Source organism: Canis lupus, chromosome 28 (genome assembly GCF_003254725.2).
Source record: "Canis lupus dingo isolate Sandy chromosome 28, ASM325472v2, whole genome shotgun sequence".
NCBI lineage: Eukaryota > Metazoa > Chordata > Mammalia > Carnivora > Canidae > Canis > Canis lupus.
The window spans coordinates 31,889,312-31,907,718 of record NC_064270.1 but is presented as its reverse complement, the minus strand read 5'-3'; the positions used below and the strand labels follow the sequence as shown (position 1 = coordinate 31,907,718).

The 18,407-nt window shown below is 46.9% G+C and overlaps 1 protein-coding gene and 1 long non-coding RNA gene across 16 annotated transcripts in view; one reads left to right on the top strand and one right to left on the bottom strand.

Moving 5' to 3' along the window:
• The window catches only part of TACC2 (transforming acidic coiled-coil containing protein 2), a 212,078-nt gene that overhangs the window by 191,427 nt on the left and 2,244 nt on the right, over positions 1-18,407 (bottom strand). For 2 of the 15 annotated variants that reach the window (XM_049103377.1, XM_049103383.1), the window contains exon 1: positions 14,681-14,821. The exons of 10 other annotated variants lie outside the window; for them this stretch is intronic. Coding sequence is in view for 1 of the 5 variants with exons in the window: in XM_049103385.1 (XP_048959342.1) it covers positions 14,681-14,698 (18 nt within the window). In the remaining 4 variants the exon portion in view is untranslated. Of the gene's footprint in view, positions 1-720; positions 1,154-14,680; positions 14,822-18,407 lie in introns of those variants that run through there. 3 more of the 15 variants (XM_049103378.1, XM_049103384.1, XM_049103385.1) reach the window with 2 other exon arrangements.
• On the top strand, positions 4,450-11,256 carry LOC125753921 (uncharacterized). The gene is made up of 2 exons (XR_007406805.1): positions 4,450-4,663; positions 9,934-11,256. It is a non-coding gene; the product is annotated as an uncharacterized LOC125753921 (long non-coding RNA).

The window sequence follows — 18,407 nt, the reverse complement described above, 5'->3', positions numbered from 1 at the left end:
TTTATAAGATCGGAAAAAAAAAATATATATGTATCATATGCTCACAGAATATGAAAACCTTCATGCATTTAAAATTGATCAGTTCAGGGTTTCTTTTGATGTTCATTTGGAAAATGATGCCTCATTAGCAAATAATGTTGGGTGTTAATCATTATGCCCCTATCAATGACTGCCACCCCGCTGTGCCAACCAGTTTAACCCACACACAGTTGGAATGTCATACGGTTCTCTGTAATATTAATTTCTGACACTCATTCACCAGATTAAATTCAATAATGGTATCACAAATCAGAGCGCTTGGGCTGGCTTTTTGTTCGCATGAATGGACTAAAGGACAATGACAAAACTACTCCTGGGTCAGGGTGCCCGGGGGGCTCAGTGGGTTGAGCCTCAGGCTCTTGGTTTTGGCTCAGGTCATGATCTCTGGGTGGTGAGATCGAGCCCGGTGTCTGGCTCAGCGGAGAGTCTGCTTGAGATTCTCTCCTTCCCTCTCCCTCTCCTGCTTGTGCTCACGCTCTCTCTCTCTCTAAAATAAATAAATCTTAAACACAAAACCCAACCACCTACTTCTGGCTCAGTGCAAATTTCAAAACCACAGAGGGCCGGCGGGAGAGCAGGCCTGGCTTTCCGGGAGCTCTGTCCTGCTGAGCTGCAGCCCTGCCAGCCCCCCGGCCCCCGGGACCAGAAGGGAAGGCGGGTACAGCCCTGCCCGCTACTTACATTTGGGGGGGTCTGGGACTCCGGAGGCTGCGGCCGCAGGTGTGCTCCCCGGCAGCTGTGCTTTCTCCTGCCGCACTCGGGAGCAGGTGCGGCCCGAGGCCCCGCGTCACCCAGCCCCGCTCGGCCGCCGGCTCCACCCTCGCACCCACAGCACCTCCTACCTGAGCAGCGGCCTCCCCGGGCCCCGGGCAACACACAAACGTGGAATCAGCGTTTCTGCGCCCATCGCGGCCAGGGCCTTTCACATAGAGGATTTTCCCGGTTATCACATTAGCAGGGCTCCTTTCAGAGAAGGCTTATCCAGACTTAAACTGGCCCCGTGACCTGCCTGGCTGCACCTAAGCGATCGGAATCGTCCTGCCGGGGAGCAGGGCCCCGCGGGTCACCCACTCGCCCTCCACCCAGCAGAGCGGGGACAGAGCTCTCCTTGGGGACAGGAGTCAAATGCGCCCAGGGCTTCCCGTTGGCACCTGGAAAACTCCCACCCTAAATCATGTGGCAAGACAAAAGAAACTTGTGGAAAGATGATGACGCCAGCAGTCTGGCACCTGTTTATGGTGTGGTGTGTGGAGAATGTACTTACCGAGGCGTGGCTTGACTTTCAACAAGTGAAGTCATAAAGTGCTGCAGGCTTGGCCGGGGTGCTGAGGAGGCCTCGAGGCCCTCGGGTGGGACCAGTGCGCAGCCGCCCGGAGACCCTGCTGCCCCGCGCCCTTCCACCCTCCCCGATCCCTTGGGTTTCTGCCAGCCAGCCACTCATTTGCAAGAACAAGCCAGTTTCTATCTTGTTTCTCATAAGGCAGAGTCTTTCCTTCTGCAGAAGGCCCTGATCCCTGCCGCGAGGTGCCCCCCACCCCAGGGCAGCAAGTTGGCATGACATCAGAGGCCTCCTGGGGGCCAGGTGTCTCGGCAACCTCTGGGTGGGGGGGGCTCATGCTGGATGCGGAGGGGGGGGTTTGGTGCCCCCACTTTCGGTTTGGACAGAGCCGAGGTGTATATGTTCCAACAGGTGAACGGATATTCGAATTGTGGTTCGTCCATACAGCAGCATATTGACCAGCCATAAAAAGGAGTGAAGTTCAGATACGTGCTAACAACTCAGATGAACCACAAAAATTTACTGAGAAAAGCCGGACACAAAAAGTCACGTATTGTGTGATTTCATTGATAGGAAATGTCCGGAATTGGCAAATCCAGAAACCAGATTGACTGTTCGGAAGGGCTGGGGAAAGGGGGAGTAACTTCTTGATGGGTTTAGGGTTTTATTTTGGTGAGATGAAAAATATTCTGGAACTAGACAGAAGCGGCGGTTGCCCAGCATTGTGAATGTGGTAAATACAACTGCGTTGTTCACTTTAAAATGGTTCATTTAAAATAATAAATAAATAAATAAATAAATAAATAAATAAATAAATAAATAAATAAATGAATGAATAAATAAATGGTTAATTTTGTGTTACATGAATTTCACCCTATATTAAAGTGTTTATGTTTCACATCTTGGAGTTCTGTACAAACTATTGTTTGAAAAAATAATTCCACAGTTGGGGGGGAATGTTTGAAAATTGTTACTTTTCTGTTTATGAACACCGGGTTTCTGTACAATTAAGGATTGGTGGGATGAGGATCAAGAATGTTTGCCTTCCCCCTCCCCCACTTCCACCCAAGTCATAGGAGAATTCTTCTAGGGAAGAGAATCTTTCTAAGTGAAATATCTTGGATGAGCCAATTGAAAATGAAGAGGGGTCATTCAGAGGGCAACAGGAAGCAAACATAGTGAAAGAGACGGGGAGGATTGCCCCTGAGAGGAGGGGAGAAGGACAGAGAGAGGATGGCCAACCAAAATGGCGGAGTCCCATAAGGATGTTGAAGGTGGGGAATGTTCAGTATTCAATTTCAGCTGCATCCCTTCGGCAGCGCAAATTCCCTCCATGAACCATCCCCTCCGTCAGCTCAGGGTTGGCCACTGATATCACTGTTGCCACCACCATTGGTTCCTGGACCGACGCTGTCATGACTGCTGGATATTGGGCATCATCACTGACACCTGTCCCACCACCGCTGTCCTGGTCACCTCAAGTAAGCAGACCTTTTAGCTTCCGTCCCAGAAGTTGGTGCTCTGTCTCCTCTAACAGATTGCCTAGGCACAGGGGATGTGTTCAGATGCCAAGTGCTATGGAATCCAGATTGTCTACATTCCTTAGCCATGACCACCTCTTCCCAAGGCAGTACTCTGATAGAACCTCAGTATCAGTCTCCTTGACTTACCGCTGTCTACACCTGTCCATGGCTGATCAGCTTCCCTCTTTGTGCTGTCTTCTTTCAAGCTGGACATTAAGCAAGCAACCAGATTTCCATTTCCCACCACGTGTGACTAAACCCAGGTGTGTGTAGATTTGCTCATCCATCTCCAGGACAACTTTGCTCTGGAGGCAGGGGTTGGGATTATGAACCAGACCGCTGCCTGGTGCATAAACTCTGGCAAGTTATTTAACCTCTGTGTCCTCAGTTTTGTCATCTCTAAAATGGGAATCATGGCAATACCTACCTCACATGGTGGTGGTGAGTTAATTTCAGTAAAGCTCTTGGAACAGCGTAAACTTATAAACCCCTGCCTATTCTGTTATTGCTGGCAGTGGGTCTATTTGGAGTCTCAATAAGCAAAGCCTTCAGTGAAACAAGGTTTATACTGCCTTCTTTCTATCCCTTCAGTAAAATCATGAATTTGGGTGCAACTACTTAGAAATCGGTACATCTGCAATAAAAGCTCAGCTAAACTGTCTTGTGCGCTAGGAAAAACAAATGGCGACTAAGACGTTTTATTTATAACACAGGCTCAGTAAGAAGAAAGCAGATGGTTTCAAGAACTTTTGAAGAAGCCATTTAAGTGTCTTCTTACTTTAAGAAGTAAACACTGAAGTGTTTACTGGGCTGGTGACGCATCATTCCAATCCTGTCCCTCTCCGTGGCCATCGCCGGGCACCAGGTGTTAATTTAGCTAAGAGTGCCTCTATGTCCTCAAATGAAACTGCACATCTTTGAAAAGGATCCACAGTTTAGGCTTCCAATTCTTTCCAGTGGCTTGCCACAAATGAGACTGAATGCACAAAGGTCTCTTCTACCCACTTGTTCCTGCATGGAGCCTAACCAGCCAGCTAACCTCAACCTACTCTCCGGTAGATTAAAATATAAAATTCATTTTAACGGATAATTGCTTGGGAAGATGTTTCTCAACTGGTTTGTTGCTGTCACATCATCACAGCCCCCGAATGTAAAACAGGACAGTCTTTGATTCATTAATTCACTTCTTCACGTGTTCCATAAATATTGAGCTTTTTCACGTACCAAGCACTGGGTTGCTTGTGTGCTCTTTCATACTTACAGCAAAGCGACGGGGTAGGTATTTTCTTTTTTTGATGGATGAACAACCGAGGCCCAGAGGGATCAAGTCACATGGACAAGACCAGCAGAGAGCAAGAGGAAGGATGGAGCCAGTTGGCCCCAGACCCTGCATTCATGAAGGATGTGATGCTACTTACCACCTTGGAAGATTTTTCAATGCAGTTCAAAGGGGTTGATAGCCTTTTTCTCTCATTTCTTTTTCTGCTCATTTACTCCCAGAGTAGAGCATGGAGTGTTTAGCTGTTGGCAACTGGAGCTGGTTGGGAAAGTCCCAGCTGATGCGACCCATCCCCCCTCATTGATCTGTGAACAGGGCCAGGTTTGGGCCCGTCGCTTCCTGCGGTGGCCCAGACAGCCTAGCAGGGCTGGGTCGCCAGAGCAGTGCTGAGAGGAGCCAAGAGCATAACCGGGGAAATGAGGCCTGGGGCCAAGTGTGGAGGAGGAAGGGAAGTGGAAACGTGAGAACCAGCACAGCAGCTGAGCAGTGCACAAGCGGCCTGTGGGTGGAGGACGTCGCTCAGACCCAGATTGCGGTGTCCAGGTTGGGCCAATGCCCCATTTTACGTGCTCCAGGTAGGGTGGGGAGGCACAGGGAGCTAGGAAATCAGAGACAAGATCACGGCGGCCCCATGTCATGGACGATAACGCGGAGGCTCAGAGAGGTTTTGCAACTAACCTGCGCTGTCCCGTGAGAACAGCCTGTTGGGATTTGTTGATACATCAGACAATTATACTAAGTTTTCTATTTAGGGACGTTTTTATTCTCTATGTTTAAAAAAAGCGCTCTTTTTTGTATGTGATGAGAATGTATCTGTGTTAAAGGCTTAAAAAGTTCTGATTTTTCTTCTGCATTGAGCATGTTGGGTTGTTAGTGTTGGAAGAAGCTTGGAGATCATCGTCAGCAACACTTCCTCCACTGATGGGGAAGCCAAGGCCAAGAAGGTGGGAATGATCTACCCTTGTTTCCCAGCGAGCAGGGCCTGGAGCCTGATCTGGACTGGGACAGGCGTGCTTTCAGCAGACAGCCTCACCCCTGAGCGGGCCTCTGCAGGCCCTGCACTGGGCTCTGGACCAGACCAGCAAGGTCAGATGACACCTGCCTGCCCTGTTATGGCATTGCCCTCTGGCCACAGTGGCATCCTGCCAGTCAGGTCCTGTGTCAGCTGAGCCCATGGGAGGCATCAGCTGGAGGAGTCCAGGTTATGTTTGCTCATTGAAGGTGAGCTCAGGTTCACCTGGCCGGTGGTGACTTTGGCTGCTCGACATGCCCAGCGACCTCAGCCAGCTGCTTGTTCCCAAATGGCCCAGCAGGTTGGAGACCTCATCTTCTCCCTCCAGTGGCTGAATTCAGTTGTCCTAACTCCCTACCTTGCACAGCTGAGCGCGGAGCTACTTATAGCTCTGTTATCATGTTCCTGTTTTAATACAAACAAACAGCCGTAGCCTGGGAAGGGGATTTATGGAGAGACCTTGCTTGCTTACCCCTCTGGCAGGGACCTGGCTGTTCTGTGGGGTTTGAGTGACATGACAGCTCTTCCTCACCCCTCTCCCCAGCCTCCTGTCTTCTTCCATCCCCTATCTCAGAGGCCACCAACAAACTTTGATGGGGAAAGCCCAGCCTTGTAGAATGTGGAGACTGGGCGACTGGAAGGAACTCACAAGTTGTCTCTTATGCCCCAGAGACCAGAGACCTCTATACCCAGCCCCGCCATTGGGGAGAGCCTGGGCTAGTTATTCAGTTACTACTTCCCAGCCTCAAACCTGCTGTAGTCCAGTGTGGGGACTCTGCAGATCCACTTCTGCTTGGTCAGCAGCTCCTGAGGCTCTGCAAGAGGAGGCGGAGGCCAGAGGTGGGAGGAAGAAGGAGAGCACACTCCTTCCTGTCTGTTTCCCAGTTGTGGGAGCAGCATCCAGCCTCATGGCTTCCCCTCGGGGTCATCCCATCCTGTGCAGCACTGGAGTCCCGTGGGCAGTTGTCCCAGAGCTTGCCTCATGGCTGGGGCTCCCTCCACAGGGGCCTGAGGTTCCCTTCTGTGCAGCCCTCCTCCAAGCTTCTAAATGTTAATAATTGCAGCTTCTCTCTGCTCCCTGAGTGCTGAGTGTGATAACTGCCTCCTGCAGATGCCACCTTCTATCATGACTCTGAGTTGGCTTTTCTGCCTTGGTATTTACTGAGCGAGTAATTCTTTACGTCAAATTCTCTCTGTGAAAGTAGCGGGGACATTTCTGTCTTCTGACTTGATTGGCTGATATGGTGGCAGAGTTGGGATTCCAACCCAGATCTTTTCCTAGTTTGGTTCTCCCTGCTTTGGAATCCTGTAAACGTGTGTTCCATTCAATGAATGACAAGGTGAGTTCCCTCCATTCAAACGTTCTGACTTTAATAAGATGTGGTTAGGATTCCCCACCACCCCGACAACCCATTGTCACCCAATCACAACGTAGACTTCCTGTGACACCAATGTCAGTCTCTACAACCAGCTATTAGAATCGGGGCGCACAATAGCTCTAGCTCCTCATGGGGGTTCCTGACCTTTCATGTCTTGGCACACATACTATACTATGAAGACAGGTACACAGCCTCTGACTTGGGGACATGGCAAGAATGCTTGAAGCCTCATCCCCAGCCTGGGCCCCACCTGACCACACCAAGAGTGGAGGGGATTGGAATCCTGGCGTGCTCATGGCCTGTCTGCTCACCAATGGGCCCTGATCTACGTAGAGAAGCACTGACCTAATCTAACGCCACCATTTTATAGATGATCAAGGCCAGAGACTTTCAGTTGAGTGCCAAATTTAAATCTTCACCCTCCAGCAGCCTAGTCCAGCTGATTCACAGCTCGGCAACAGAATTCCTCTTGAGAAGGAAGACTCTTTGGGAAAAGAACTGAATTTAGTCTGTGTAGGTGGCAGGAGCTGAAGCTCAGATAGTGAAGGGGCTTCCCATGTGAAAGGAGAGTAAGAAGTTTGGTTCTTAAGGTGAAAGTCAGAGAAGAGGACAGAGGGGCTGAGGAAGGACCTGGGCATTGCTGTGAGATACGGAATGATGGAGGAGGGTCAGGGAAAATTCCCCTGAATGTGAGCGGAGGACACTTAAGTAACTAGCATGCCTGTCCAACGTCACTCTTCTTCCATTGTAGCACACAGCCCTCTTCTTCGGCCCCAGATCTTCACTCAAAGACATTCACCAATGCTTTGTGAGCACTTTGTTCTGCTTTGTCTTACTTTTGGCAGAGGTTAGGGGGCTGGTACTTGAAGAGGGAGCTGCATTTTATTCATATTTGGGTCATTACAATAGTCAAGTAAACACCTGAGAGCAGAGGAGACCAGAGTATACAAGCCCTGGAGATTCACAGAAACCATGGGGTAGACCTTGGGGATCCACTAGGCATGGGCTTGAGCTGGAGTCTACAGGTCGGAGAGAAACACCAACTGACATCTAGGATTGTGTACATTTAAAAACTTAAGTAAAATCCACAAAATTAAAATTGGGATCATGCATACTGTTTGTACTCTTTTGGATTTATTTTGCTGTTGTTATTTTCCTTTTAAAATAATTTTTTAAGTAATCTCTACATCTAACATGGAGCTTGAACCTACAGCCCCAAGATCAAGAGTCGTATGCTCTATGGACTGAGCCGGCCAGGTGCCTCTTTTTGAAACTGCTTTTTATTTCCCATTTCACAGTGGCATATCAAAAACATTTCCTCGGGCCTATAACATCTGATTTAATAGCTGCAGTGGATGCCAAGTTTTATCCAAATGTTTGCTGTTTAAAAACAATCTTGTTTTGTATAGCTTGTCTCTGTCTTGGATGGTCAAGGAGGTCTCAGGGTGAGGTGGGTGGAGGTGAGCCTAGATCTGCCCTAGGTTAGATCAAGCAGGAAGGTATTGAAACTAGAGAACTGTTGTGGGGGTGATGGACTTGGGGGCACAATCAGGTTGGCAGGATCAGACATAGGGGTAGGGACTGTCAGGGTGGAGGGCTGGGTGAGCAAGGACACAGTGTGGCTGGAGGCGGTGGCAGGGCTTTTGCCAAAGCAGGGATGGAGGACATCTCCAGAAGCACAGAGGCTTCTTGTCTCAGGAGAGCTTTGTCACCCTGTGCTGCCTTTAGATGGAGAGACCTAGGGTCTCCATAGGCAATCACATCCTAGGATGTTTGATACAGATCTTGAAGGGTCTAGTTCATCATCTGGAATCTGGTTCTCTGGGGGCCAGAGGCCAGGCACTGGTTATGATGCATTTGAAGTTTTGTACATCTAAACCAGAACCTGGGAATAATCATGGAATCTCTGGGTCTGCTTGAATACCTCCATGATGGGAAATTCTCTATCTCGAGGCATCTCCTCCGGAGAGAGTTATACTGAATCACTGGAGCGTTCTTTCTTTTGCTCCTTAATTTAGTTCCCACCCATGATAACATGAGAGTTCATCACAGGGCTCTGGACAAGAAGGACACCACCAGGCATAGGCTGCACAATGAGTGGGGAGACCTGAGGACCAACAGGCTGACCCTATGGTCCTTACTCAAAGGACAACTAAAATTTGCCTCCTTCTGGGACTACATTGAATATGTACACTCTCAGCATCATGGCTGAGGAGGAGCTGCTGAGAGCTAGCCAGCCCACAGCAGGCCATGGACACCCAAAGGATCCCAGCTGCAACCAAAAGAAAAACCCAGAGGAGCAGCTGAGCCCATCCTAAACACCCATCCACAGGATCAGAGACTAAATGAATGGTTATTGTTTTAAATCCCCAAGTTTTGGGGTGGTTTTGTTACATGGCAAAAGCTAACTGTTAAGATTTCCCCTGGAGGGACCATAATTTTCCTTTATACCAGCCTACACCCAGCTCTGGCTGGCCATCCTGCAGATCTGTGCATTGGAGCACAAAGGATGTCACATGATGGAGGATCGATGGGATGGATCCTATCACTCTCCTGTGATAAAATAACAATTTACCAGCATGGTCCCTTGACTGGTGGTCCCTTAGTGTCATCTTGGTCCATGCCAGATGCTCTGAGCATCCCACATTATAAACAGTACATAGTCTCTCAGCCCAAAATGGAAACATGAAGCCCCATATTGGTTTGCAGTAAGGGGTCTCTTTTCCTCCTGCTCAGACAGATATTTGATGACACATTCAAATATAAGATTCTCCTTACCCACAATTTTCATATAGTCCTTTGCAGATTGGATATTAGCAAAACCATATTTCTTATGAAAACAAGCTGTTGAAACCCACAAACATTCAGACATCACTTGAATCCAAAAGCTAAACTGTGCTGTCATTTTTAGAAATCAGATACAGTATGAACATAATTGGGACCTACAGGCCAAGGGGAGGGCGGAAGGAAATGGGATGAGGGGTGGGAAGGCAGACCCAGCAGAAATCTTGAGTGTGGATGCAATATCAGTGCCAGTTATATTGGAGCCAAAATATTATACTGATGAGCCATATGCTAGAGCTGCACTAGGAAATTAAAGGTATTTATGCCTTTTATATGACATAAGACAAATGCAATTATTAGGCCTTAGAGAGTTTCAGCTGACATCAGGCAATTTTATTATGTAAAATAGAAAATAGCTTTTTAAGACTTTTGTTCTTTGGGCAATTTTATTGTAAACTTATCTTTAAAAAGTTAAGGATAATAATAACAACCATATAATTTAAAAAGTCCTTATAAACAAGACTGTTAAGTCCCATTTGCTCAGTCTATAGTTCTTCCCAACAAGAATAACAACAACAATAAAACCCATCTTAATCAAATTTTCCTGTTTTTTTTTTTTTAATTAACTTTTGGGGTAGTGACCCATATCCCAGTACTTCCACCACAAAAGATATAAAATAATGAGAAAGAGAAAGTAGATGTGTACAACTGCTGGACCCTCAGGATAGCTTGAAGATGGGAAGAAAACAGAGACAATGAAGCACTCTTCAAAATAACTGAACAAGAGGAAAGTCAGACAATCCCCGAGGGGAATTCTCCTGCGCCCACCTCGGTGCTCCATGAATCTCTGGGGAAAGCACAGACAGACCTGCTTCTATAGAAAACTGGCGGAGAGGACAGAAGAAAGCTATCCAATGGAGACTTCATTGATCTAAAACTATCGTCAGAATGATTAAGTTTTCTGGTTGGACTTCAGATGTGGAACCCGATGCCTTCAGTGGACTGAGCCCAAGCACTGCTTCCCAAGCCTCAGCTTAGCCCCCCTCTCTCATCCCCATTGCCTGGGTTCCTAGGACTACGTTTCTGACCACTACCTGGCTTCTGGAACATGGGCCTGAGGACTAATCTTGCCATGTGTGAACACCCCCCCCCAAAGGACAGCTTCCTGAATTCCCTACCAGTAGGATCTGCCCATCTGATAAGAAGTTCTGGTACTAATGAGTGACTGCCCATGGACATGGCTCCTTCTCTATTTGCTTCTCCGAGGGGGGGCATCTGTGGTTGGGTCATTCCCCCCACACCTGTTAACCAAGACAAGACAACCTGAATCTCCTTGTTTATGCTCAATTAGGGAGAGGCATTTGCAAAAGCATTGGCATTGGCAGTCCCAGGGTAGTAGAGCAGGCTGGTGTTGGGGACCAGGGAAGCAAATCCGAGAAATGCCAAATAGCGAAACTTCCACCAGGTGATGCAAACAATAACATCACCAAATGTTCTTCAAAGAACTGGAACACATGACAGGATGATCTTGTGACCAACCAGGACTCAAGGGTTGGTTGTCTCATCTGTTTGCTATGAAACATGAGACGCAAAATCACTTTGTCAGATCCTAACTTGAGCCTCATTATCCATTTCGGCAGAAACAGATTCACAGGAGTGGGCTTTTGAATAACCAGAAGTGAATACAAAGCCATGCTTTTTAAGCTCCCAGACTGACCAACAAAATTATGTCCCCTAAAAATGAAAAACTTGGCCCCACTTAAAAATGATCATTCCCAGGGTGCCCGGGTGGCTCTGTGGTTGAACGTCTGCTTTTGGCTTAGGTCATGATCTCGGGTCTGGGGCCTGTCCCTGAGTCTGGCTCCCTGCTCCTCGGGGAGTCTGCCTCTCCCTCTCCTCTGCCGGCCACCTCCCCTGTTCACGCTCTCTCTCAAATAAATAAATAAAATCTTTTAAAAAAGGATTACTCCGGCTGTACCCTCATCATACTCTGTACTGTCCCTTCACACCGAATGAGCACAACCAGAAAGAAAGAATCATTCATGGTCTAAGCCTTGCAAGTTAGGATCTGATAAGCATTAATAAAGGCAACTACTCTGAGGAGAGGCAGCCCTTTGGTAAATGCTGGCAATTTCTTCGGAGCCCCAGAATACTGAAACACAACCAATGTTAGTCATTCCTGAACCGACATGAACAGCTTGACTACAGAAAGTTAGCCCTCTTTGCTAGAACAACATCAGCCTGTGTCGCTGGGTTTAATCTCTTTATAATTCTTTGGCACCAATTCTGGCACGGGGCTCTGCAAGGGCTGGTCCCTGACTTGAGTGCGGAGCAGAATTTCCCCTTTTTAGGTCACAAACTCGGAGCACTCACTCGTCCCAGCGACTCTCTCCACCGTGTCAATTTTAAACACCCTCATTAACAACATTTATGAAACGTTGGCAAGGTGGCAGCGATCTTGAGTTGCTCCTGCCATACACAACCATTGCCCGAGATTGCAACACACGCACAGGCTTGCCACAGCAGGCTAGGATTATACAAACACATCGGTATCTACCCCTTCTATACACAGCCGACTTAAGGACTGGGGACAGGGATTGTGGACTGTCCAGTGACTCTCAAACAGTTCAGATGAGCCCACAAAGACTGGCCTTCCTGTATTCATTTCTTAGGCACGGTGGGCTGCTCCCTTGTCTCACCACCTGGATCTCGGTCCCCTGCCCTGCCTTCTGAGTTGGGATAGGACCTCCCATGCCAGGATGGACTATCTCACCCAGGCTTCTCATCTCCTCGGGAATCAGAGATACGGAGCACGGTCAGCATCATAGTGAGATTGGTTGTCTACAGGCCAGTACTCCACAGTCTGCTGAATTACATTTGTCCTGGCCCCCCAGTGTTGTCCTTTACGCCCCCCATGCCCCTGGCCCATTCTGTACACATCCTTGCATGCAGTTAGCAGCACCCATCATTGCAACCAGCTTTACTACTTTACTCCCATAAAATCACACTTAAGTAGGCAATTCTTGAGGGCCTGCCATGAAAATGGCTCATTCCCCACCCACCCCTGACTCAGCGTCCTGTCTATGGCACCAATCCGCCTCCTCGAAGCTGCTAATGGGCCTAAGCTGAGCCAATCAGAACTTCTCTCTTGATATATAATTAAGGCCGTGGAAGTCAATCAATGGGGGTAGGGGCATAAATCACAAGGCAATGAGGAATGGAGGCTGGAATCAGTACCAGAGACACCCGGAGACTGTACGTGATGGCCTGAGGGAGGAACAAGGTTAGGAACCCAGTAGATATCAGCCCACCCTCAGTAGAAGGAAGCAGGTGCTAGCTAAGAAGCCAGGATGCAAGGAGTTGCTACAGCCCAGAGCTAGGTCTTCTCAACTCAGAGTTTCTATTTCTTTCAACCAATGTTCCCTGATGGTGACCACACTCAGAAGTGGCCCAGGATCCACAGACTCTGGCCTTTGCTCCGTCCTCATCCTCCTTCAGCATCTCCACAGCATCTGACATTGTCACCCCCACTTTCTCTGAACTTCTGTCTGCTTACATAAGTGCTACAAAATCCGGCTCTCCTCCACCTTTCCCGGTTGCTCACTGCACCCTCTCAGGGGAGCCATTCAATAAGATCCAGGCTTTGGTCTTCCAGCCTGGTCTCCTCAGAAGATTCCACTAGTTCCCTTAACTTCCTCTGCTGAGTCCAGGCAGAAGGCACAAAATCTAGACCACTGTTCCTCGCTTCCTTCTGCACCCACTGTGGTTTTAATTCTGGCAGAGATTTCTACTTAGATGATTCACAAATAGCCTCTTGAAATGTGAATTCGTATCTTTCTTCTTCAACCTAAAGCCCCTTTGACTTTCCCATTTCCACTGATAGGACTGTGTTCTTTCAATCACATCCCCTGGGACCCTAATGGTAATTCTGCACCTTGCAGTGATTGCTGCTTGGTATCTGCCTCCCTCCAGCCCAGGTGCTCTGCAGGGTTTGGGCTTATGTGACAGTGGCTTATGATGATACCATCATTCCCAGAACCCAATACGTGGAGCCACTTGAGTGTTTGCTAAAAGAAGTGAAAGGATGAATGATTGTGTTTTAATTTTCCCTCTGTTTCATTCCTCTTGTCTCTCCAATGCACATTCACGGAAACCTCTGGATTCTTCCTCCCCGTTCCCTTTGCTTCTGGGCCAGACCATATTACTACCCATTAGGGTTACTGCAGAAGCGAGGCGGTCTCCTGATACGGCGATGACAACCCTGACAAGGGGCATTCTGGGAACATGGTGGCAGCAGAGTTCTTAGATCTTCCCAAATCTCCCCATATAAACAGAGCAACAAGATAGGAAAATCAAGTGGACTTTTAAAACAAAACTGGACAATAAGACTTTTCCAGAAGTCAACCACCAACAGCCACAAGACCCACCTGGTATTGGTGTCTGTGCAGGAGGACGTGGAGGGAAACAGGACCCTACCGGTTGGACCTGAGAGTAGGACAATCCCAAAGTAGCCAACAGGTATTCACTAGGAAGGACAATGTGCCAATTTGGAAGCAGCAGCTAAAGCTGGAGGAGACTTGCCACCTATGCACACACATATGCAGACATTACATAGTTAGAGTGTACGTGGTATGAGTGGGATAAGGAATGGCAGTCTGTGCATTTCTGTTTAATGGAACATGCTATGAAATAGGACCCACACGCACACACACACTGCACTGTGTTTTACTAAACCATAAGATTTTTGAATGAGGCTTAGCACTCTGCCTTACTTCGGTGTGGCCTGAAGATTCAGTTATAACTGACACCACGTCAGACTCAAAAACACTGTTTCTGTTGAAATCACGTGGCAACTCGAGCTGGCAGCCACAACTTCAGAAATGGTCTGAAAAGGTACTTGTGTGAGTCTAGAGAAACACGGCAAATATGTCAAAGTCAACACCATTAGGAGTTTTAAAATAACTTTTTCCCATAAAGTCTCACTGTATTAGGGCCTCAGGGGGTCTATTAAATCATCATTCCACAGAACCATAAATACTTGAAAATCCCATTTGCAATAGGCAGAATCATAACAGAGGCCAGAAGAATGAAATTTCATCCAGTCAAAAACCCTTATTTTACGAATGACGGGACCAGGGTCTAGATCAATGGGGACTTATCCTACCAAAAGTAACTTATTGGAAAGAAAAAAATACAGTTCATGCGGCTCAGGAGACAAGGGGGTGGGGGAGTTTGGAAATAAGCAGCACAGATGTGCCTTTAATTTCCCTTTATAAGGAAAGAAAAGCAAGAAATGCATTTATCCCCTCTAATCTCAGTAGCCAAACCAGTTGAAAGGCACACGTTGTTCAAAGGAAGAAAGCCATCAGTCTGAAACTTACTTACCCAGGATCCTCTTAGCATGAGGAGAGCTGAGAAAAGGCCCTCTCTTCCTGATGTTAGGACTTCTCAGCACTGCCCTCCGCCCGTGGTCTGCCTCCGCCAGGATCACATGGAAGTGTTCTATAAATGTGCACTGGCTTAAGGTTGGGAACGCTGGCCTGGGAAGCAGCGGCGTGTAAGCAATCTGACCCAGGCTAGGCGGCAGCTTTCCAGAAGGCTCTGCAGCCCTTAGGGAGGATAACAGAGGCCAGGGAGCTTGCAGGTACCCAGATTCTGCAGCTCTCTGTTTTTCTCCAAGTCTTCTGGGATCAGGATCCAGTCTCAACTGCCTGGAGCTGCACTTTAATTTACTTGGGGGCAGTTCTATATTTGACTATTTGACTAGGACCAGCCACTTTTCAAAACAAAGCAGCCTTAAAAACAGAACAAAACACTATAAAACTAGAAGTGCTTCCGGTAAACAGGAAAGGTCATTGTCAGCTTCTACCGACCTCATAAAATCAAGTTGTCCTTTCAGAAAACGAGCAGTTACTCTGAGACCATTTCTAGATGGCAAAACTACCTAAAATTCCATCAGCACTGAATGAATCAAATGTGCAACCATGCAATGGAGAACAAAACAACCATTAGAAAGAACAGAGCTCCTTGTACCAACAATGAAAACTCTCCAAGATACCTAGGTGAGTGGGGAAAAAAATTAAGGTACGTAACAGTATATAGAATATGTTATCATTTGGGTAAAAAAGGGTATAAATTTATATATGCATACTTTATGTGCAGTATATTAATTCTATGCTCTGAAAAAGTCATACTGCACTGCATATATATATATATATATATTTTTTTTTTTTTAGAGAGGGGAGGGGCAGAGGGAGAGGGAGAGAGAGAATCTTAAGCAGACTCCATATCCAGCACAGAGCCTGACACAGGGCCCAATCTCGCAACCCTGAGATCATGACCTGAGCCAAAATCAAAAGTCAGACAGTTAACAGACTGAGCCACCCAGGTGCCCTACAATAGTTTATAATATATAAAATAATGACTTTCTGGAAATTCATGCCAGCAGCTAGCGACAGCAAGGGGTGGAGACCGGGGGACAGGGAAAGAGGAGGACTGTCTCCCCACGTTTTATTTTTTCTTCTATTCTAGGAATTTTATTTCATGTGAGTAGTAATTTTTCAAAGAAAATTTCAAAAGTAATCTAAGTTCCATTAGAAATATTTAATTTTCAAAATTGCTGTTCAGGGCACTGAATTTAGTTGACCATGGCATATCTCACGTCTTTGGGTTGTAAGGAGCCTGTCATACAAAGGACCCATCTGTCAGTTCCAAATAAGGAGTCCAAAGGCTGGATGCCAGGTCCTGATTCATCTCCCCTGTAGCCATGACTTGGGGCAGGTACCCAAGTGCTTCATCGTGTTTAAAACAGCCCCACCGCCCACCTTTTTCATAGGCCCTGCGAGGCCTAAACAAGACGATGTAGGTAATAGCTCTCTGCTAACAGAAAGCCTTTATTCAGGAATAGAATTGTTCACAGTGATCACATTTTGCAAGACTTTTTTCTGAAGTTCTTGTGTAAATTCAACACTCAGATCATGGACGCCAAATGTTCCCATGAGCACAAGCATAAAAGTAAAGGTGATACTTCCAGAGAGCCTGTATCTATGATCACGGTGGCTGATTTTCTCCTTTGCTCCAGGTTTTACCCCGCCAGCATCACCTCGCACCGTGTGCGGGACACCTTCCTGTAAGTGACCTTGTGGCATGTCCCAGGGGCCTGTGTTCAAGGCTTTTTCCCCATCTTTATTGGCTTCCCACTTCATTCAACCAGGAGCATTTTTCTGTGCTTGAATTAGTACTAATGCATAATGCTTAGTTAAAAGTTACTTGAGATGTAAGAAAGTTTTTTGTTTTTTTTTTAATTACACTAAAATCACAAGTCCAAGTCCCAGTGCCCATGAACATGGAGACTCCTACTGTCCCAGGAGAAACCTCCTGAAGTGGCGCCACCGTGTGGCAAGACTGTCTGCGCACCTTTAATCATTCACTTGACCAATGAGCCTTGGAAGGCTTCTCCACCCAAACACTAATTCATTATCAAAAGCAAAAAAAAAATTGCTTCAATTTGGCGACATTTGAATGTTTCAGATTTGCTCATAAAGTGAGGTTTCATTAATATTTTTATGCCACATTCCTTATTGGGTCGATTTAAATTCACATAAATGCGGCCTTGCTGGAAATGAAGGGCATATGGCAGAGAACGTGAGAAAAACAAAACATTTCGCAGGCAATGCTTAGAGCTTATTTTTAAATTCTGAGCAGAAAATAATTCAAAGTAACGTTATGACAGCAAACAGGTGGATTTGTACAAATAAAAGGATGTTTACGGCCCACTATCTCCCTATGTGGTGAAAAAGAAATTCTCAAAAAAAAAAAAAAAAAAAAAAAATTCTCATTAATGAAGCAGACAGAGCTTCTCTCCTTCAAGAATTCATTGACCTGACAGCAAAGGAATTTTTTCTTTTTAAGTTTGTTGGGACCCTAACGAAGCAAACTGGGATGGCACATCAGTCAAGAGACTGATCTGTGTTTGTGGACACCGGAAAGTGGATAGAGGTCTGGTCATAGAAGAATCAGGACACAGGAGGCTCAGCCCAGAGCTGGGGTAAGAGGGGGAGGTGGGGCTTCAGCCCGAACAAAACCCAGTCTGCACTGCAGACCCAGGAGAGGCTCTGACACACCAGGAACAATGGGGGGAGCAGAACTAGGGTTGAGCATTTGAAATTTAATAATAGCTCTAAGCAGAGCCTGTCTCTTCACCTTGTCCCACCCTCTCCTGACACCCACAGAGCAGACAAAAGCAAGATCAAACTACAACTGAACCTCTCTCGTAGTCTGAAATAAAAAATGCAATAGAAGGCTGAGGGTAAACAAAAATATGTCCGAAAAAATAGAATTAAAGAAAGATTTAAAATATGAAGAAGAAAATGTTGCAGGCTTAGAGAATCAATTCATGAAGTTCCACATCTCATTAACAAAGATGCAGACAGGGAACGAAAAAGTGGAAGGAAGAAATTATCGAGGAAGTCATGTAAGAATATTGATCAAAGTTGAAGGAAGTAAATCTCCAGATTAAAAGTTGAAGGAAGTAAATCTCCAGATCAAAACCTTGTGCAGGGGATCCCTGGGTGGCTCAGTGCTTTAGTGCCTGCCTGGCAGTCCCGGGATCGAGTCCCATGTTGGGTTCCCGTCTTGGATCCTGCCTCTCCCTCCTCCTACGTCTCTGCCTCTCTCTCTCTATCATAAAAAAAAAAAAAAAAAAAAAAAAAAAAAAAAAAAAAAAACCTGGTGCAGTAACTAAAAAATCTCTCTGTGGTTCTGTGAGTGGACTGGGCTCCACTAGGTGGTTTTTGTGCTGAGGAAGGGCGCTCATGTAACTGCACTCAGAAGCTAGAACCAGAGCCATGTGAGGTTCGGTGGGGTTGGACGTCCCAAAGGCTCATGCACATGGCTGGCAGGTGACACAGACTTTGGCTGGCAGCTCACCTGTGCCCTATGCATGGCCTCTCCGTGTGTCTGGAGCTTCCTCACAGTCTAGACGATAGGTTCCAAGAGTAAATGTTCCACTAAACAGAATGTAAAAGCTTATGATCTCTTAAGGCCTAGATCTAGAAACTGGCACAGTGTCTCTTCTGTACTCTATTGGTCAGACCGTCGTGGGGCCCACATT